Source organism: Coturnix japonica, chromosome 3, assembly GCF_001577835.2.
Source record: "Coturnix japonica isolate 7356 chromosome 3, Coturnix japonica 2.1, whole genome shotgun sequence".
NCBI lineage: Eukaryota > Metazoa > Chordata > Aves > Galliformes > Phasianidae > Coturnix > Coturnix japonica.
Genome location: NC_029518.1, coordinates 38,899,736 through 38,922,988, shown reverse-complemented (window position 1 = coordinate 38,922,988; position 23,253 = coordinate 38,899,736). Strand labels below are relative to the sequence as shown.

General features: G+C 34.0%; 1 protein-coding gene across 2 annotated transcripts in view; it reads right to left on the bottom strand.

Moving 5' to 3' along the window:
* The window catches only part of PDE10A (phosphodiesterase 10A), a 333,680-nt gene that overhangs the window by 6,958 nt on the left and 303,469 nt on the right, over positions 1 to 23,253 (bottom strand). For both annotated transcript variants that reach the window (XM_032443890.1, XM_015857955.2), the window contains exons 10-20: positions 22,361 to 22,412; positions 19,815 to 19,957; positions 17,621 to 17,713; positions 16,738 to 16,924; positions 15,317 to 15,459; positions 13,420 to 13,503; positions 11,200 to 11,350; positions 9,637 to 9,792; positions 6,239 to 6,411; positions 3,892 to 4,003; positions 1,200 to 1,280 (exon numbers count right to left, since the gene is read on the bottom strand). In XM_032443890.1, coding sequence (XP_032299781.1) covers positions 1,200 to 1,280; positions 3,892 to 4,003; positions 6,239 to 6,411; positions 9,637 to 9,792; positions 11,200 to 11,350; positions 13,420 to 13,503; positions 15,317 to 15,459; positions 16,738 to 16,924; positions 17,621 to 17,713; positions 19,815 to 19,957; positions 22,361 to 22,412 — 1,375 coding nt within the window. The remainder of the gene's footprint in view (positions 1 to 1,199; positions 1,281 to 3,891; positions 4,004 to 6,238; positions 6,412 to 9,636; positions 9,793 to 11,199; positions 11,351 to 13,419; positions 13,504 to 15,316; positions 15,460 to 16,737; positions 16,925 to 17,620; positions 17,714 to 19,814; positions 19,958 to 22,360; positions 22,413 to 23,253) is intronic.

Below are 23,253 nucleotides of genomic sequence, written 5' to 3'. Positions count from 1 at the left end.
TACAGAGTTATGTTTCAGAATAAAAAATTTTCCAAAGTACTGCTTATCAAGTAATTAAGGTAGAGCAATTTTCAATTTAGAGGACTGAATAATGAAGAACCACAGATGTGTGAGTGCCTCTGTCCTGCTACAGGGCCAAGCTGCTTTTTCTTTGAGTACTTAAAGAACTTTACTAACATTTGCCCAGTGTCTCCAGAAAGCCACAGAGATAGCAGATAGCAACCACCAATGTCTGAGTTTGGTTGTGGACAACAAACCTCTTGTATTAATGACATATTGCCACGTAACTGATGCCCATGTAACCACTTGGATAGACATTAAAAATACTTAAGAAAAAACCTTCACATCCTGACTTATTTCATTTTTTGCTATTGATTTATCTTGAAGAGAGTCTTTAATCCACATGCCATTCGTTAATGCCAGTGAACACCTGATCTTATTTGCACATTAAAATAGCATGATATATTAAATATCTGACCATATGCCAGCAGAGTGACATTTGTCTTTTCAAATTCACAGTCCTCTAACTTGTCATAAATTTAGTCTTTTGGTTTTTTGACACTTCTTAAAACTTTGAAGTACCTATGAGACTACCCTTCCTTAGTATTACTTGTTTTTACCTCCTTTCACCAATTTTACCAGATAGGGAAGAACATAGTACATACAAAAGTTACTTAAGTTTTCATATTAATAATTTTGCCAGAGGACTGCTACCTATTCACAGAGCTTTTGTTAAGAGGAATGAAAGAATGGCAAGGTAAGAATGGAAGGTAAAAAAACAACAAGGTGTTAATTGCTGCACTGGGAATTACAAGAACAAAAAGAGCACTAATAAATAATCAGAAGAAAGACTTCAATTTTTCTTTCTAAAACTGCATGATCATTTCCATGTCAGAAATATTGATTGTATCTGCCTAAATCATTCCTTAAGCCTTATTATTATAAAGGAAGTACAGCTATGTTGTATAGTAACTTCAGTCAGAAAGAAAAAACATTTTGTCATTTCAGTAATGTCTCTGAAAACAAATTTTCTGCTGCCACTTAAAAAAAAAAACATAACATTTTGTTTTGCATACAAAGCATAGTATTTAGCAAACCACATACTCTGGCATAAAGAGCAACAGTTGTTAACACATAAAATGTTTTTCAATACTTTTAACACTATAAAACAAGTATCATTTTACAAAGAAAGTTCATACTTGACCCTGAGGGACTTCATCTTTCTTGTCTCTGTCCATCATAGGAATGGGTTGAATACCTGTTTTCTTCATTTCATCACCCTGGAGAGGAGATTTGGAAAACAAAATTTTAGAGTACTAAGATCAGAATTCCCATTTCCTACTGCGTGTGGATCTGAAAATCCATAATTTATAATAATGCAAGGTACCCAAATAACACAATCTGAGAAAAACACCTAAGGTGAAGATCTTTTTTTTTTTTTTACTCAATGCACTCATATTTTCCTTCTTTGCAAAGGCCTATCCTTACAAAGGGGTAGCTGGAAGGAAAAAAAAACAAAACCAAATAAATCAGATTTACCTGCTGACTCATAGATAGTCACACCTTTGGAAATGTTACCTGTTTAAAGCACTACAATACAATTACCAGTAGAACACAACTCACCTATCCAAGGAAAAGCTGATTGAGGAAGATGAATTTACAATGTACCCACTTTGTCAACAAACCAGTTTCTATGACCAAAGATGAGGAGCGTATTTTGATAAAATTGCATGCCAAACAGCCTTCTTAAGTACATTAATGCACCTAAATGCATAAGAAGGACACTCTGAGAACAGCAGTAACCCAAAGACCAGATCTTTGTGAAAAAGAAAACTACATCTTTACCAATAATCAAGGTCAGCTCTGAGGGAAAAATAAAAATAAAAATCAAGAAAGTTCAGTATTATGTTCATTATTCAATTTTGAAAGAAAAAGATATCTGAAAATCACAGAACTGCTTAGATTTGAAAGGAATTCTTAGGACCACCCAGTCCATTCAGTTTACCGGGCTAGGTCACTAACAGCAAGTTTTGCAGGACTTCCCATTTGGATTTTGAATATTTAAAAAGTATCTTCTTTTGTTTAGTTGTAACACACATACTAGGAGTACAATTTTTTTTTTTTTTTTTTTTTTTTTTTTTGCATTCAATACGTGTAAACACATATATGAAATGATGCTAGACAAAAGATGCTATAAAAATACTTCCTGTATCTTCATAGTTATGAATATGATCAGAAAAGATGTTAAAGAAACCCTAATATTTTTTGTATCATAATTGCAGAACAGCTACAGAAATAGAATGACTTATAATACGTTACTTAGAAAACATTGAAGAAAGATTAGTAACTGCCCAGTTGCGCACATCTCAGAAAAAAAAAAAAAAAAAAGAAAGAAAAATCACAGCAGATGTGATCTATTAGTAAGAAATTCATTACTGTGAGGGTGGTGAGACACTTGAACAGGTTGCCCAGAAAGGCTTAGGATGTCACCTTCCTGAAAGCATTCAAGGCCAGGCTGGATGGGGCTTGAGCAGCCTGGTATAAAAGGGAGGTACCCCTACCTATTGTGGGGGGAGGGGGTGTAGAACTAGATCACCTTAAAGGTCCTTTCCAACCCAAACCATTCTTTGATTCTATGATATGGTCCCACATGACATCCTGATATACTATTAATCTAGGAAAAAAGTAATTCAAAAATTTCTAATCTAAATTTGATCCATGAACTTGTAATATTAAATGCACTTCTATTAACTCAACTTAGGCTAAGAAAATGGCTTAACATCTGGGCAGGCTCAGCTATATCTATATTTCCATCTTTACTATTGTTTAGTAGGAAAAATTAGTTTGATCCTTCATTCTCTACTATGTTCATAAGACTTACATTTAAAAAATAATTTTAAGTCTCATAAAATAAACAAGTAGAGTTTGTACTTTGTGAGGCACATCAACGGTACACCTCCATTATATTGCTTACAAGAACATTCACTTGCCAGTGTTGACGTTTCAGAAACTGAACACAGCATTTGATTTTTGAGCATATAAAGTTTACATTTTACAGATATATTTATAGTCTGAGTTGATCATAACTAAAAGAACTAGAATTTTTAAATACAGAAAAACCACAAACACATGCCATGCATATCTTTAATTCCATAATTAGCACATACAAGGCAAGACAAAAAACTTCCATATTACATGCATACAAAAACACCTCTGTGGGCCTGATTTCCATTTTACATCTATATAAAATGGAAAGAAGCCCACTGAATTCTGCTGACTCCACATGGCACATAACAGAACAAAACTTTATGATACACGTGCGATAACATTTTTGAAAATAAAGAATATATTCTAAAACTACATAATTCAACTCCATGCAACATCCTCAGAATTTTTTTGCTGATATCCTCAAAGTTGTTACATTTTCTCTTTAGAAACTAAACAATTAAAAAATTTAATCCTGGACAAAAGTAATGTTAGAGATTGCATCTTTATTTATGGACATGATTACTTTAGCAAAGCTCAATGTCATGTTTCAATTCTCAGTACATCTTACATGTGGTGTAACTTTCAATACACTAAAAATCAGATTTCCATCTCTGAGACCCAGTTTTTCATTTGGCTCACAAATTTCCAAACACTGAGATCAGAAAAATTTTAAGGTTTGTGACATTTGCTGTAGCATTTCTTGTATTCATACTGCAAGTTTATGAGTGTGTTTTAAGGAAGCTGTTATCATAGTTTGGGTTTCTCTCTAGGAATAGGTTCTTCACCTTAGCAACTCATAACAAGGTAGAGATTTTCTTGTATATTCTGTTGCTTGGTCACTGTATGATAGAATATACTTCCCAAATTTAAATACAGGAGATAAAACACAAGAAACACACGTACCTCAGCCCAAAACTCAGCATATATATCGTTGGCTGTCATTCTGGTAACTGGCCACAGTTTTGTTACAGAACACAAATCACAAGCAGTCATCATCAGACCAATCACTCTGTCTCTAGAATAAAATAACAGTAAATTCAGTTTGGTAAGGACTTAAGTACCATATTCCAAGGTTTTTATTTTCCACTCCTCAATTCCATCTTCAATAAAGTAGAAACAATATAAAAATTTCCCACCTTCTTTTCTTCACTACTTATAACTAAATTCATAGGAATGTACACAAGAATGCCTGTTATGAAACTACTACGCCTTTCCCCTCATTTTCTGAAAATAAAGTACAAGCCTATGGAAAGAAAATAGCATATCCTGTTGCCACATTTCTTTCCATTATTTAAAGAGAAGTGAACACATATTCCAAAAAGGAGAAACACTAGTTCTAGGTCACTCTCAAGGAGCTCCATTTACAGGTAAGCTCTTCTTCCTCCACTTCTCAAAAGTATGCCGTTCATATTCCTGCTTCTGACAACAGCCAGTGTCTGGATCGTCAAAGTCAATTTCTGTCTGAAAAAATTACTCAAGATCTGCCTTAGAAAACAGTGGATCAGGTATAGTTGATCTGAATGCAAGCTCTGCTAAAGCAATATTTGAACTATAGAAAATGAGGTCTCCGCAACAGCCCCAATGCTGCAGTCATCAGAGAGAAGTCACTGCTTTAGTGGAATGAATTCCACACCCAGCAGAAGATTTCCACACATTACCCTGTCCTTCACAGAATAACTGAACAAGATCTACAGGTCTGCAAAGCTTATTAGCATAAAACACTAAAAAATATTTTTTTAAACTGTTTTCTAGCACTTGTCTTCTATTCCTTAGATATACAGTGTTTGAGTATATACTGAGTTTTATAAAGATAACTGTCAAAGTAATGAATTAAATGATGTGATTTCCACCTTCTGGAGAACTTAAGATGGCAAATAAGGATGCCTGCATCTTTGTTAATTTCTATTACATGTAAAGAACAAATAATTTGGTAACTTTCACACCAATATGACAGCAGTCATAGAACATGCGTGAACAGACAAGTTACCATGGAAAACACACATAATCACAAAATAAAAGACAAATGGCAAACTATAATTTTTCTGCATTATAAATTAAGTTTAATCAGTCACATAAATGCCAAATTTAGCACTCTAGAACATGACTTCTTTTGCTATACAGAAACAAAATAGAAGGCATGGGATATTTAACTATGTTACAAACTAATGTGTGTGTTGATTTTGTACTGAATATGCTCTAAGGAAGCAGGTAGGATAAAAAAAATAATAATAGAATATTCAATCATAGTCTAAAAAGTTGCTTATTCAAACTTTATAACCCCTAAGTTCAATATTCATCATAAGCTTTATTTTGAAGTTATCAGGACCTCCTATACATCTTTGTCTTTTTTGAGATTTTGATTTTTACTCAAGCCTGATAAACTTCAATTCCATACTGTGAATTAAGCTTTTGATAACAGCACTTCCAACAGTGTTGTGATAATTTATTCAAAGCTACTACCAAAGCTTGTAAAATCCCTCAGAAAGTTAAAAAAGATTCAAACACGTAAGTTCCTTTCAAAATGAAATCAGACATATGGCTTAATATCTTGCCGTAACTCCTTTCTAATCTTGCTGTGTCTTAGTTCAAGACAAGATCCATCAATTTTCCAGTATAGCACCAATGAAGGAAGTATGGTAGTGCTGTATGAACATTTTAATCAACCTTGTTATGGGATGTATCTGTCATTCAGGATATACTATGTTATGTTTTGGTGGACAAAAAGGGTTGTGTATATATGAACATCAACATATGCATATTTTGTTGAGTTTTAAAACTTAGGGCTATCTTAATTCACTAAGAATAGAGTTCTTTCTTGTTTCTCTGTTTGACTTGGATTTCCTCTAGAGTCAACTGTTTCATCAAGTCACAAAGTTATGTGAAATCAGCAGCTGAGCTGACAATTAAATTATGTTTTGGGTTTGTTAGCTGCTTTATGGAGAGGCTAAGAGATGTTTTCCCATCCAATGATTAAGTGAAAGTGACTTTGCTTCCAGTAAGAAACAATCTTTCAAAAAACATGCTTAAAAAACAACAACAACAACAAAACGAAACAAACAAACAAAAAACGGTAATGATATAACAATTAGTAACAATTATTACACTTCATTTTTCTCCTATCACTTAACTGCCTGTGCACTAACTTTCTGCTGCTGATAAGCTGTTAGCAAACTATGCAGAAGAAACACAAATGAAATAACGTGCACCAGGATTAACATCCTAGTGAACTAATTCTGGTCTGTTGCTTTACCTGTGTGCTTGGTTCTTAAGGTTTAATGCTCCTGCCTGATGCAGCTCTTCAAGCTGTTTCCTGTTTCCAAAATACAGGGCAAGGTCTGTGGCAATGATGGCTTTCCGGATGATCTCAAGGACTTGCTCATATTCACTGGAGCTCAGATTGGAGAAGACATTGTGCCCTTCCAGCTATGAAAAAGTAAAAAACCAATAAAAAGCACAAGCTCTAATTCTGAGATGATTTTAGTCTTTGCTTCACCAGACAGGTTATAACAGTTTTACAGCCCAATAACAATTTTTGTCGCAAATCCCCATTTTTATCTTTGCTTTTTAAATGCTCTCATGAAACTATGACTAAACTACTGACTTGGTCTTAGGACTGCTCCATCTGAAGGCTAAAGATATCAACAGAGAAAAATGATAGTTTTTTTTCTGCTATGATTTACAAGCACTGTATGTACAGTACTTCCTAACAGTATAAGCCTGGGAACTTGTGATTTAATCCTGATTCAGAGTACTTCATTGCCAAGCTGGTAAACTGAATGCCTGATTCACTTTGAAGAACCATTTTTGATATTGCATAACAAGTAATACAGGCAAGGAAATATCCAAGTTAGTGCTCTAAGATAAACTTGGATTGATAGTGTTGCAAATGAAACATGCCCACATTTATTTATTTATTTACTGATAAAGTGTTCTCTTTAGAGGTATGCTTAATTACAGTACATTAATGTATATGAATGTTCAAAGGAAAAAACTGCTGCTTTATTCAACCACAGGCTGACTGACTCATATACTAAAGACAACACTGACAACATTTTCCACTATGAAGGCTCTGGCAACATACCACTGTCACTCCTTTTCAGTTTTCACCATGCATTATTGCACTTTTAACTGACAATATCCATGTACTGTGATTGTTCACAGCTTCATATCACATTTTAAGTCAAGTCAATACTGTTTACTGTTTCTAAGATTTTGAAAGCAACTTGTTAAAAGTCTTCCCTACTGTTGAGAGGAAACAGAAAAGTAAAAAATAATGAGCCAGCCATGTCAAGGCGTGGACATTCATAAATAGAAAATATGATTAAAATATATCAAATGCAGATGTGTTTTGACATTTCATTGGCATTTGAGTTGAAGCTCATCAAAAGTTTCTCTGACTTGTCAAGCATTTACATAATTTGTTTAAAATAATTCCTCAGTGGTGCAAATAGACTTGGCTTCTTTCACCATTCAGAACATAAATGTTGTTTTCCAACATTTTTTACTTGGACAAGTAGATTCGTTGTGAATAACAAATAGAAAATGCAGTCTATCTGGCTTTCTTAATGTTCCTTTGACAGCTGCCTGAGCCACAGTACATGATGTTAAAAATAAAAATAAAATTCATAACACATTAACCCTTCCTTAACAGTTTGGGACCAGGAAATGACTACTATTTATTTTCATGATTTGGTGATTTGGGGTTTTCCTATCCAGACATGCCATCTAATCCATAAGAGCATGGTAAGTGTCCTAAAATTTAAATTATGCTAGATTTGGAGCTATAACTTCTATCTTGGCTTTATAAATTGCAACACAAGGAGGACCACTGTGACAGCTTCTGTTCATTTTACTAGAAAAAACTGACGTCATTAAGTACCAATGAAAGTTGCTGGTTCTGAGAATGTTAGATAGGCTTTTGCATAAGGTATAAGGTATAGCTCCTAAGATTGAATGAACAAAGTGGCTATAAAGGTTCAAGTGAAAACTACTGCAGGTTATTAACGTAAAATTGAAATTCATTGAGATAAATCCTGAAGGACTAGTTGGTTTCCTTTTATTTTGTTGTTTTAGGTTTTTGTTTTTGTTTTTTTTTTTCTTTCTTCTGTAACATTTCTGTAAGTAAACAGAAAGGCTATTTGATTCAATATCAAAACAAGTCCAAAAGGCTGATCTATTACGCCAGTGCACCTAAGCATCATCCATGAGCACTTGGGCACTCAGTATCTGAATCTACTCGAGAGACCTGACTACTTGTCTGCCTTTTCTCAGACTTGATTGGCTGTGATAGACAAGGACTAGAGGCAGCAGAGAGGCAAAAGTTTTCCCCACCTTTTTTTTGGTAAATGCAACTTTTGCTGCGTTTCTGCAGTAAAAAATGCAAGATATTCATTAAAGAATGACTGAATTCTGCTTCATATAGCCACAGGTGACAGAGAAGTGTTACTGGACTGAGGACTACTACGTACAAACACATGAAGAATGAATACTAAAACACTAATGCCATACCACCACTGAAGGATTCAATTACACCCTCCGACATGGAGGAATATTCAGAGATAAAGCTTCCGTTCCCTGATGAAATGTATATGATACCTAAAACCAAAATCACAAGATGTGCTTCTGAATACAATACAGAACATGTGTAATCCTAAAAGGTGATTAGGTATTTAAGAAAATAAATATCTTCCCCCTGAAAGATCAGAAAGAAAGAGAAGTTAACAATGAATTAGTGGTACAGTAGCATGGCTGGGCTATGCATTGGGCATATGCACAGTAAAGGAAAAACAGCTAGCAGAACATTATGGACTGGCAGCTGTTTCATAGGTGAGAGATTTGTCCTCTAATTGAATGTGAACAGTTTTTTTCACCAATGAGAAAATATCTATGCGTCAGCAACACACTTTGATTTCCCAAAATGTATCTGCATGCTTTCTTCTAGCTTTCTGTTAATTAACCATGCAGAAACTTTACCTTACAGTTGAACTATCACAGAATATTACCTTATTGGTCTTTTTTTTCCCAAATGCTGAAGAACAAAAGATTATATCATAACACAATTAAACAGGCTTCAACTTTTCATGCGTGCAAAATTACCATTTGCTTATAGGTAAAGAATTTATGCACACTTCATGCCACACACTTAACATTCATGGAATTTATTACAGCAGGTTTTCAAGCTTCTCATACAAACCTTTGTCAGGTCTTTAATTTTTATTCAGAATTTCAGGACAGTTGAAGACATTGTTGAAGTGCATTCTACAATCAAATGCATAGCTAAGTGAGAAACTTATTTTCATTTTGAAGTCCCCATTTTGTATGGTCTTAAGGGAAATCCTCCCTGACCCGGAAAGCTAATGTATCCAAAGGAACACCATTAATAAAGATCTTAAAAAGTACAGTATTTTTGTAACATCAAGATTTTGGAAAAGCTATGTTTTGCACTATTACTGAATGCTTGACTTTCTAATATTGAATGCTTGGGACCTTAGATTGCTGTAATAAATCAAGGCAAGTTTGTCCACACTTCCAGATGAGCACTACAATTCAGAAAGTAAATTAAGCATGCTCTATAAAATCTACTTGGTAATGATGTGACTCATATATTCACCTCTGGACACTACTGCACAGAAGATGCAATAACCCTACCTGCAGGATGGACACAGTTTGTGAGAAGTGGTGCTGTTCCATCGTTGATGTGGAATAGAGAGCTGCTAGAGGGTGATCAAACTTCTGAAGATAGCTATTGCTATAGCCTCTGTGATCCAGGTCATGACATAGGCATGCAACTAAAAGACCTTTTCGCTACAAAAGAGAGATGAACAAGAAAACTAAGATGTATTTTCTGCCCCTAGATGTCACTGTTTTCCCAAAATACTGTAAAATGTTGGACTAGGACTACACTGCCTTTAAAAAACACACATCAATGTCCTTCAAAATTTCAAGAAACAAAGAAGTGAGGAAATAGAGTTAAAATCATCTGTCTCAAATTCAAATCTTGTATCCCTTAAGTTAGAAAACGTTATTTCACAATCACATGTTATTGGCGGGGTTCTGCTTCAGGAAGGAATTTGAGCAGTTTCTTGTATTCTTGTATATTTCTCTGACTTTAAGCACTACTACACAACTACTTGGTTAGCACTGGAAGTTATGAGATCTTTAAATATTCCCCAGTTGTGCAAATCTATGGATTTTTGTTTTTAAAGGAACATTTTTTCAAACTTGGATAATTTTGCTGACTTACAGTATCAGCCTGGCAAATGCCACTTTCCTAGTGCAGAGCCACTTTTCATGACCCTTTTTTTGAAGCAGAATTCGCTATAACATTATAAACTAAACTTTATTAAATTTTATATTCTTACACTGAACAAGAACATGTTTTTTCCTAACATACTTATAGTAAACAATTTTGACTGATATTTCCCCAAATAAATCTATTAGCCAGATGAAGCCAGGAGTCTTGGAAAATTACAACACAAGTGGTCAGTATTTGGCAACATTAAACACAACCTAAAACAGCTTCTTCCAGCATGGAAGTTTCAGGCAGCATTTATAATAAACATCACTCTCAGCTGTACCTACAGCAATTTAGGCTCTTCATATTGTGCATTAACATTTAACCATACAAGCCTTCCATTTTATTACCAGAACTTTCACAGCGATCTAATTAAGGTATATATATTTATATTTTTCTGAACTCCTTGGAACTGTCTTAAAAAAGATGCACACACACACTAAATAAAACTTTTATATAATAACAGTTAATCAGTGGATAAACAGACTACCATTTTCCTTCCACCCTTTCTGCTCTTCTCCTTTATGCACATATGCCAACCATCTCTGTGACACCAAGCCCTTCTCCATTGTTCTCCCACACAGAGTCTTACAGATCTTCCAGAGTCCAAGATTCAAGGTGTTTCCTTCCCCTCAGTACAGATATGACAGTTAACTGAATGATAAAAATAAAGATTATGGTTGTATGTGGCAAGGGAGAACATGAAAATAGATACAGTAAATCTTGTACTGCTGTGAAGGAAACAGAATTTGAAGAATTCTCCCTTAAGTTCCCTGCTCACATCAACTCCACTGCAGAAATCATGAGTTTCTTTATATCCTGTTTAAGCTGAAAGGAAAACTCAAGCACAGAAGTTCTTCTAAGATAGTCAGTACCTCTTAATGAGGTCTAGTAACAGATCCAGTCATCACACCTACCTCCAGATCAGTGAAAAGCCCCTGGTTGTTCTGAAGTATGGCATACATGCAATGTGCAACTGTAACTGCATGCTTCCAGTTGTGGTAGGGCACACGACGATAGTTCTTCTTTACAGACATAGTAAAACGGCATAGCTTTTCAAGTTCAAAGCTAGAAAGAAAGCAGTTTGGTGAGACATGAAAACTAAGAATGAAAAAAAAAATAAAGAACAGAGGAGGAAAAGATGTTCCTGCATCTACTCCTTGCTTGGAATAAAAGATTATGAGAGCATTCAAGTTTTGGTAAGGACAAAAATATGCAAATGCTTGACCAAACTCACGGTCCAATTAGTAAAGTTCTGGCACAGAAGTCAAGGTATTCAGATCATGTAAAACAAATACATAAAATTACAAAAAAAAAATCAAGTGATTTTTCTTTATCTATTCAACCCATAAAATATCAAAACTATCTAATTCACAATTTGAAAGTAAAATATTTTCAAAACATAAAACTAAAAGATTTTATGCAAAAACACTGATGAAACAGTCTTGTTCAAAACATCATTTCAATTAAATGCCAATAAAAAAAATATTTTGAATGGAGATATTAAGATTCTCCATAATGACATAATGGAAAAAAAAAAAATCATTGTTTCTCCATTTTCATCAAATGATATCATTTCAAAGTATTTTTTTGTGTCTTGCTACTAATATATGCAAGCAAAATCAAAAGTATTTTCATTAAAGTGATACTATAAAGGAGTTAAGGAATAATTGTTATGCTTGGCTTGTGTGGCTTCAGAACATTTCCCAGAGTTACACCCTGCAGTATCAGAGCTCTACACAGCATTTGAAAGAATTCTTTTTGTTTACAGATTTATGTTTTTTATTATTCCTTGTATATCTCAGGGAAGCAGTATTAGTGTCCTAATTTTGCAGTACATATGAGCTGAGAAAATAAGGCTGGATACCTCCAATTTATCATGTAAAAATGTGAACACAAATTTTCTATACCAGCCTAGACACAGACAATATATGTTTCTATGGTTGCATGCTGAGAAAGGTAATAATTCTTCTGCTTAAGCCTTAGTATGACATTAGTAAAAATGGAGGGATACTGTTTCAAAAATAGCTTTAGAGTTTACTTTTAATTCTAGAAAGTTAAGTCAGACATCTCTGAACTAGCTGTTAGAACTGTTTAAAATACTGTATCTTAACTCAGAAAAATCACACTAGTTGCTTTCAACTGTATACAATATCCATCCAATATCTATTCAGTAGTACAACTGAAGCCAAAGAGAAGATAATTACCAATGCTACCACAATGTAAGTCTTCCAAGACTGCATTTTAAAGAAGTAAAATATTATTGTTTCAGGACAGAACAGAAATTGTAATGAGTATCAACAATTTTTCTTAAAAAATCCTCTCTGTGCAAGACAGTTAAAGATTACACAGGTGTATACTTGAAGGTGCAATCTCCTCAATATAATTAAAATCAAATTTTAGTCTTAGAACATCTGCAAAGTTCTTGAAGTCCTTTCCCATAAAAGGTACACCTTCAAAAAGCAATAATGATAGAGGCAAAAAATAGAAATGAAAACTTATAAATGTTTCCCAAATGTTCCTCTGTTTTGCAGGAATACACTTCCTTTCTCAATTGCCCATTGATAAATTTTTCCACAGCTTGATAAAGTTCTTTTCTTTAAGCAATGGGAGTATACTCAGTCAAGAGACTGCTGATGCAAATAGTAGTAATGGATACTCAGAGAAAGTACCATAAATGAAACGACTTTTAACTTGGAAATTGCTCACTTCCATAGTTAATGCACAATTATGCTGATAATTGATTTTAAGAAGAGCACCTTTATTATCTTCAAAATCATCAGACTGGAAAGCAAAAAAAAACCAACAACAACAACAACAAAAAAAAAAAAAACCAACAACAAAAAACCAAAAACAATTTCACCTCAAACCAAACAATACTTCTACATTTAGGAAGGAAAACAGTTCAGACAATATCATGAGTTCTTTCATCTTGCTGTTCACAAATAATAAGAATTAAAGACCAAGAAGTTAGGGCAAGAAGTTTAGTCTGCTTTTGACAGCCACATACAGATCAGCAAAGCAAATAAACTCCAAAGGAGTTTTAGAGGCTGCATTAGAAAATAATGAACTTAACATTTCAAAATAAATAAAACCATAAGAAATGGAGTTAAAGCAAAAAATCATATAGTTCATACCAGGCTGTCCCACAGGACTGGTGAACCATGTAGACAAAAATGGCAGGCCAGACATCCTCATATGGACTGATGTCAAAGTGGTATCTAGGAAGAAAGTTTCACCTTAGTAAGAAGAAATACTCTTTCATTCTTCCTAAAGGCAAGTGCAAATGACTAGATAAGGCAAATCTGTCAGCACTTACTTGTTTCTGAATATACATAGAAAACTGACTTTACAGGCTATGTCTTCCAGCAATGTAGAAAAACATATTTCTATGAAGTTCAAGGAAACTATGTAGGCTAGCCTTTGGCTTTGTTTAATTCACAGAAACATAAATCTTTATTTAAGGATCTGTTGTTTAAGTAAGTTATGAAAATCTATGTTGCCTCCTAAAATCACTTTCCTCCCATGAATTGTATAAATGGTGTGTCTAACAATACATTAACTGCCTTTTTTTCCACATAATTTGACAAGAAGTTGGTGAGACATTGTCTACTTTTGCTGAAGTCACCTATTGCAGGCTAATAGAAATTAAACACAAAAAATCCAGCACTGAATATTTCATTTTTTGTGTATCATGAGCTAAGGATTTATCCCCTCTCAATATCAACATTTAGGCATAACGTTAGGAATGTGAACAGAACTGTTTGTCCTTCTATTATTAATTAACCCCTTTCCCTGCACCTGGTGTACCACAAGTCTTCTATTTACTTTCCACTGAACCCAGCTAAACATTTGTGCACATATAGGGCATATCAAACAGCATGGCAGGTGCAAGAGAGCTAAATGCAGCTGAATTGCATGGAAAATGGTTAAACACACTCAGAGTCCTCAAAAGAAAGGATCTGAATGTAATTCAAAATGAAACCTGCCATCTTTAGAAGTAAAAATCATTTTGGTGAGGAGGTGGGTTATATAATACCATCTAACAAAGCACAAGAAACTGCATTGCAAAAAGTAAGATTCTATTAGGGTATAATTCTGAAAGCTGCTAATACTCTAGCTTTCCAGCAAATCACTTCAACATGTAATGAACTTTAACCATAAGCAGTCTCTGTTAAGTGGATGCTTGCATGATTTGCTTGATCACAGTTACAGTCTCAACACTTGACAGGAGTGAGCTCTAGAGATTAAGTTAAGTAAAACAGTTTATACTTTCTGACTCAGGACTGTAAAGTTTTGATTTGAGCCACCCGGACACTACAGCAGAATTTACTGTCCTACCAGAAACAATGACTTAAAACCTCAGATGAGTTAGCATTAGCACCACCAATCTAACACAGATAAAAGCACATCTTCAGTACTTGGCAGACCCTTGAGGTCTAACAGCATCTGAACTATTTCAGAGAAAGCCTAAGAGTATTCAGATATCATAGAAGAAAGGATGCCAAGTCCTCCTCTGCAGTTAGACCCTAACTTTAAAGACTACTACCAGGAATTCACAGCCCTGAATCATCTTCAGAACCTTAGAGATCTGTATCCATTTTCCCCTCCTTCAAGAAATACAGGTAGAGGCAGAAAACACATAGCCAGAAAACAAAATAAGAAATCAAGAAGAAAAGAAGCCAAAACACAGGAAGGAGCTGAAACTTTAACTTCTGGAAAGTTAGCTCATCTCTACAAAGCTTTAATATAAATTAATGTAACTACTGTATACACAGCTGTGGAAAATGCTACCACTCTGAGAAGGTATAATTTTACATCTTTGATAAATGCATTTTTTTCACAGATCATGAAGTTTCACTGGGTATCAGACAGATAAACACCCAGGATACTGAGTTAGCTCTACAATAAAAGTGCTTCCTTAAACATCCCCCTATATATGTAGTGAAAACCAGTCTTTTTTTTTCTTTTTTTTCTTTTTTTTCCCCACAGACTGATACTAGTTGCAGTTGTTTATTGAAAAAAAACACTTACAGTTCAATTTCTTTATAAATGTGTGGAGGCAGTGTACAGTGCATGAGGTTTTGCCACTCTTCTGCAGTACAAACACTGTGGTAGGATAGCTTCTCCATTGTTACACGGTAAATACACTCTGAATGGCGAATTCTGTGGTACATCTAAAAAAGGGAAGCCATTCATTAATGTAAGATTTTGATCAAGGAAAAAAGCATTTCCTTCCTCTATTCAAGCACTTATTCTTAAACTATTCATTTACAAAAAAATATTTGTGATTTTGGCTGCCCGACTTTACACATCCTTGGAGGCAGTCAAGGCCAGGTTAGAAAGGGCCCTGGGCCAACCTGGTCTGGTTGGCGGCAGCCCTGTCCATTGAGGGGGGCTGGAACTGGATAGTCTTTAAGATCCCTTCCAATACAAGTAGCTCTATGATTCTATGCTGAAGTTTGGTACTAAAAACATAAGTACTCTCAGTAATTAACTGAGAGTTTCACACAGCTATTGCAAACACTGTATGGTTTATGAACAAGTGAGGACACAGCAAAAGTGCTCTTGAATATTAAGAAACACCATTAAAATGAGTGAACTTGCACACATTAGAATGATCACATATTCCCAAATTAAATTTATATGCTGGCTTCTTTACTTGCCTTGAGTTATGTGGAACAAGTTTTAAGTAAATTTAGATAAAATCTGCTGCTTCAGTTTAATGGCAGTATGATGTAAAATGGTTTTATGTAAACTACCAGGCTTAACTGACATAGTATCTTACCTCCTATTAATAGGACTGATTTATTCAGCATTACATTTTTATACTTATATAGCAATGACCATTCAATTATTTGAACTTTCTACGTGAATCATAGGTTGTTTTTTTTTTTTTGGTTTTTTTTTGTTCTTTTTTTTTACTGAAAATAAAGGGTTTACACATGAAAGTAGTTATCTACCCTTTTCTAGCATTAGTAATTCCTTAGTAATTCTGAGTATATATCACAGCATTTAAAGGCATGAATTTAAAATGCATATTTTTGAATATTCAGTTTATTGAGCAGAGGGAATATATGTAATCTTCATCCCCCTATTAAATTTCTAAAACATATTATCTGAACTTGTGAAGGTAAATAAGAATCCTATTTTCTAATGGGAAAGAATACACAGACAGTTAGTACTCAATTTTCAGAGTTTTCTCTTGCAGTTTAGCTGCATAAAATGGATGTACCCAGCATACAATTATTTCAGGAAACATCAAACAAATTCTACTACAGGACAGCTATTCAGCAAATAATTAAATGATTCCTTGTTTGTTATTAATTCAGTGTATGGATCACTTCAATACTCTGGAAGATGAAACAGTAGATTAACAACTTAAGTAAGATTCTAAGTGTTCATGTTATAACCAACAACTTAGAAAATATAGGAAAAAAAAACAAACAACTCACGTTAGCACAGTGTAAGGCTAAAGCACAAAAGACTGCAAACATTTTAAAGTTGTTCTCATCAGTTTTAGAGAAGGCACTTCCACTTATTTTGTTCACCATCTGCACAACGCCTATTACACTTCCTCGGCTCACAATAGGCATGCACAGGATATTTCTGGTTGTGTAGCCTGTATAGAGGTCTACTTCTCTGGAGGGCCCAATAAGAGAAATTAAAAAAAAAAAAAAGAAAAAGAAAAAGGAAAAAAAAAAAAAAAAGAGAGAGAGTCAATATTATTTATTAGTACCTATTCCTTGTTCCCTAGAAAAGAGGATTTACAATACAGGACATAGTTTCAAGGTAGATGTAATTATTATCTGCAAGAAGTTCATCTCCAAATTTCTCAAATACTTCCATCTACAATGTCAGAAACAGTTTCTTAATCCTTTTTATTTTCATATACAGGATGAAGAATCAATACTTTATCAACTGTATGGTTTGATCATTCATTAAATTCAATATGCTTAGGTACTCACACATGCCTTTGATAACAAAATTTTCATACTTTTTTTTTTTCTTTCCTTCCTCAAATCAGTCAGCTTCCAAGGAAATTAACACAGAAAATCAGTAATAGGACTACTTAATTGGCAAAGTACAGTAACAGGAAAAAGTAAAAATTCTTCTCCTGATGCATATATTAAATTAAAGAAATAATTAAAAAATAAATAAGTAATTAAAGATACTTTAAAGTATCTAAAACACTAAAAGTATATAATGGGATATCTATACATTTGCTCCTTAGCAGAATATCAAAGATCAGTGAATGAATCTCTAATAGGAAATGTAAGTAGGAAAAACAATTGCAAAGTTTAGTGAGTTTTTTTCTCCCCTGGTGAATAACGTTACCTGTTAAAGCGTGGATCTGCATAGGCATCAGGGATGTTAAGGACTTCCCCGGTTCTTGCCACTTGACCAGCTATTCCTTTTTCTATAGAAAATCTGCAATAAAAAAAAAAACAAAAAAACAATAAATAAATGTGTTAGACACAATAAGAACTATCTGGAAAGCCATTTTTCTTCTAGAGTCTGTCCTGGGCACGGTGAGAGACATTTGCTCCTGAGCAGTACCATGATGTTTTTGGGAGAAAAATTAGAAGACAACAACTAGTAGTAAATGAAAGAAAAAGCACATGCTTAAAAAGATATTTTCTTAAAACATTCTGAAAACATTATGTGTATGCAGATGCAAACAAAATATACCACTGTAAGACATTTTTAGTGACAAAAATTCAATGTCTTCAACAATCCTGGGGTTGCAACTAACAATAATGACTTTTGTACATAAACCTGTGACTTGCGTTCACCTTTACAAGACATCAATTTCATTGTCACTTTTACATGTATGTTCCTTAGACACATCATATGCAATATGGAACTTGGTTATTCAAGTGGCAGATAGATTTGATTAAAAACAAACAAACAAAAACTTGAAAGAAGACCAGCAGAAATGTCAAAGCTAAACATCATACACATTTGCTATACACACTTCAGAATAAATAGCGTGTTTCATCTCATGACATTCAAACAATGCCATGATACTAGCTGCACCACAAGATAATTAAATACAGCAAGCATATTCTGGAGTTGAATCAAAAAAGTCTACAAATCTCTATTGCTAAGAAATAATTCTCAATTTTGTGATGTAAAGCAGTTATAAAATATAAGCATAAAATCATTTGTGGGGAAAAAAATATGAAGATAGAATCACATGTGGAACACTTTCATATCTAAACGTGCCTGGGTAGTATCATGCACATACTGATGTTAGTGTCAAAGCTGACAGGTTTTCATCCTGTACACTCAGATTTTAGGGTAGTTGCTTCTTCTATTTCTTATTATATGAACAGCATACCAATTTTGATTCTCCTGATGACTGACTCAGTGTCACTCTTTTGCAGATACTAAAGTTATACATCACTTTCAGTATACATCACTCTTGAAATGGTCCATACCTTTTACAAGTTACAATAACTTTCATATGGAAAGACAAAGATATGAGCAAAAAATAAATTATTAAGGAGTACAAAAGCACATGTTAAACTAGGCCACCTTCTCTAGTGTACAGCATCTCTTTGCTTGTCAGTATATAAACTTCAGCAATTTTGAGTGCCCCATTTGCAGTCATGCAATGTAATAAGCAGGTGTAAGTTTGTCAAAAGGGGTTCAGGTGATGACATGAATCACATCCCACAATGGCCCAGAATTTTAAAAAATCTGAAAAATTAACTGTTGAGTATTTATACAATATTTTGGTGCAGGATATTTAGTCATACTTTTTTTTAAAAAGCCACAGGTTTAAAACCTGTGTTTCCCCAAAAATTTCAAGGCATATCTATTAAAAAACTGTAACTTAAAAAAAAAAAAAAAAAGCTATATGTATTTTGTCATTTTGCCTCCTTCGTTGAAAATTTGCATATATGTAAAAGCCAAATACTTGTGGGAAACAGAAATACGCATAAATTTCACCATTTCAAACATACTTCAGAATCACAGTTCTTTAAAAGTCTTAAAATACTCTAAATTCACATCAGAAAATTTAAAAAAAAAACACTGAACCTAAAATCTTCATAACCAATGATCTGTTAATACTAGATTCTATGCCTATTCCAACCATGGGAAGTACAAATTGTGTTTTCTTGTTTTGGATGTGCTTGAATAGCATGAATTTCAATTCCTTTTAGGAACCCTCTTGGGAAAAATCATCCCATACTGGTAGATCTATGGATTAGGTGCACCTTTACTTGCACCTTTACCTACCTCAGAACACCTCTGTTTTTTTCCCAACATGATTTCCAAAAGGACCGCCTCCGGAAGACGGCATTTCCAGGAGTGACGTTATAGCTTCAGAGGCGTTGTTTCGGTGGCAGTGCAATGTCATTCCCAGAAGTACTACCTTCTGGAGGCGGGTCCTGGTGGGAATGATATCACAGTATGACAAGTATTGTCAGGGTACCTGCAGATAGGCACAGCGACTGGGTAACGAAATGCCTGCAAAGCCCTAGTTACAAGGAAACTGCATTCTTCTGCTAGCTATTCTCACCTTATTTCTTTGGTCTTCTTAAAAACGGGTTTCCCATCATTTTCTTCTCCAATATCAAACAGATCTGAATACAGCTCCTTATTTTTGTGGTCAACCTGGAAGAGTGCACACCTATCTGCATTCACCAGGTTTTTTGCATATATCTACAGACAAAAGATAAAACTAAAGTTAATGGTCATGGGTTAAGTTCAGTCACTTATCTGATAAATAAATCTCTTTAAGTACCATCCACCTTCTCAGTGATATTTTAAGACAAAATTCAAATGGCAAGTGCAGTAGTTTTTCTTAAGTATTCTCTGTTAATTAGAGTGTTCTTATTGTAAAATGCATGGGTTTCTTTAGAGGTTTGAATGCCTGCTAAAAGGGAAAAGGCCTTCTTATTTAGCTGCATTTCCATTTCAGTTAATGATTTTCAGAATGGTACAATTCTCCGTATTTTTAGAAATTTTTCACCTTTACATAATTTAGGGTAGTAAGGTTAGGTTTATGTTGGACTTGTTGATCTTTAAGGTCTTTTCAAATCTGAACAATTCTATGATTCTATGAATTTTAAATAGATTATAGCAACACTTAAGAATAGTTTTGAGTTTTTTTCTTTGTCTACAGTGCATGTACGTTGGTATCAAATATCCAATGAAGAACATCATAACAGAGAGGATAGTGTGTGTTTCTAAAGAAACGTAGCAGGTTTCCTCCTTCACCTAAATAACACCCACAAGGCATCATCTAGTCAAGTACCATATAGAAGGTCAGGGAGACTGCAAGCTAAAAAACAACTTTTGAGAAATACTGCTTGCTTAGAGGAGTAAGAAATGTAAAGGTCTTGACTACTCAAACTTTTTGTTCCTTTGCTCAAAATAGAGGAGTGAATGGATACTCGGGGAAAAAAAGAGAAAGGATCCTCTTGGGAAAAGGTAACTTGAAATTCTGATTTCCTCCTTGCGTCTATTTTCAAGAATGCCTTTATAGCATTAACTTCACTGTGGGATTTTAATATAAATGAATATGATAAGAATCCTAAAATCCCTGTGGTGTTATCTTTATTATTATATGAGCAAATCTAGCTTTTAGTGCAGTCTCTGAAGGGCAAAGTAGTGAGGTGAAATCTACTATCATTCTTTCCTCATTCTGAGTTACAGAATATACTACACAATAATACAATTGCACTCCTCCCAAAAATGGCAATAAATGTGCAAATGCAATTCAGTTAATTGGCCCAAGAAACAGCCAACTGCTAAAGATGACAAAGGAAAATCAGAATGAAGCTTCTATGCAGGTTAAAATGCAGAATCAGGATGCAGACATGTTGGAAAAGATCACAATATCACAGTATCTGATGAGGAAAGAGTAAACATATTTTACTGCCAATTGTGTTTTCCACCAGACCTCTCTTCATAGGGAAGAGCTGGGAAGAATATCAATATTTGTTCTCAATGCCATATGCTATATTACACCACTTCCTTTAAATGTTAAACTATTTTTAAGCAGTTCATTTGACTTGGAAAAACCTATGTTCAGAATGTGCAGAAGTCTTGACTATGTATTAACAAGAATAAGGCAAACACTGCAGAATATTTTCCATAACTAATTCAGGTTTCTAAATAAAACCACTTTAACAATGTTTGCATTCTTAGCTTGTGGTCTTTGAATATTCCAGCTAAGAGTATCTCTCTGGAGATCAAGGTATGCAATGGTGCACTGTTGGTGAGAATATTTGAATATGTAGATTGAAGAAATAATACCAGGCGCATGATTAAGATTTACACTCAGGGAAAAGAACTGCATTATTTAATGAACATGACTAATGCTAAAAAGCATAATTCATATTGTAAACACTTAAAACATGTTACAGGCAACCGGCCCACAGATATTTGTAGATACCATTCAGGAAACAATTCAGAATATGAAAATTATTCAAAAAATTATATTCTGTTTCTGAACTATACCATAATTCACTGATTAAATACAGAATATAAACTATTTCAATAGACTTCAGTTTTCTGTTTTGTGGGGTTTTTTTCCTATGTTTTTTTATAAAATATTGACTGACTGTTATTCTTGTTATGAGTGCAGATACTTTTGCAAAGCTAAGTGGATGTCGTCCCTTCAACAGCTCACTCAGTAGCTAGAAAAAATACTGTACAAGTAACATTTTAACTCTCGACCTTCCTATAGACAATTCCTTGATAAGTGTTTTGCAGCATGTAGAAAATTGAATTTAGGAAAAAGGAACGACAAGCCGAAACAAGAACAGAAGCCTTTTTGTTACAATTTTAAAACCTTCAACACACAATAGAAACTGCACAGTACAGAGACAGTTATGTGATTACTTATAAGTGTTGTGAAATTAAATTGTTGCAACAACCAAAATGAAGCTGAACCATCCCTTCATTCTCCATAGAGAAACATTAACTCTGTTTGCATTACATGTCTGATATAAGCAGCTCAGACACTTCAATTATGCGCAATATCTTACTCAAGGAAAGGAGAATTAAGAACTTTAATAACGATGATTAACAAAATTAGAAGTGAAAAAGAAAACTTACCATTATATGTTCAAGTAGAGAATCTATTGCAACTATATTATCAAAATACGTTCTGTAGAGAAAGAAAGGTCAATAAATATTTGCATTTAGTCAAACACTTCTCAAGTGACTGATGCTGGCTCTTGTTTCACAGCCACTGAACAGTTTAGCCCAAATAGATGAAAAGAATAGCACCTAAAAAACCACTGACTGGCTTTCTACAGCACAAGAAAATTCAGCAATGGTCTTTGCTCTGTTCCTATAAGCCATTATTCTACAGTGACAGATCACTACAGAAAAAAAGAAAGACTACTAAGCATCGCCTGCCTTGAACAGGTCCCTGCTGAGCAGTGCCAAGAACGTACCCTAATACTTTGCCATCATTTACACCCTTAAAATTTCTAAAAGTGAAGCAAAAAGGAAAAGCAATCTAGAAGACAAAAAAAAAAAAATAATTTTTTTAAAAAAACAACTTTTTCTGTTTCTAACTGTAGATAAATATTATTGACAGGCTTTCAAAATATTTAATTGGCTTTGTGTGTAGAGAATTATGTACTAAGAACTACTGAAAACTATGTGTTGTAGCTAAATTCATGTCATATTGCCCAATCTTTAATAGTAATGAAAAAGTAAAACACTTCTCAATGAAATTCTCAATGAGCATTCTCTTATTCACTGCTGGCCCAGATGTACCACACTGTACTTGGCAGACAACTGATCTTACTAGTTCAAATAAAGATTAAAAAATTATCAATTCTCTGTTTCACAGCAAAGAGGTAACTGTCCAAGGACAGTCAAGAACATTAAATGATAAAGATCAAACTTCTTAATAATAAAAAAATAATTCTAAATCTTTCACATACCAAGTCTTAATAACCTGATGTTCCCAGGAATGGCCCTGAACATATGTACAG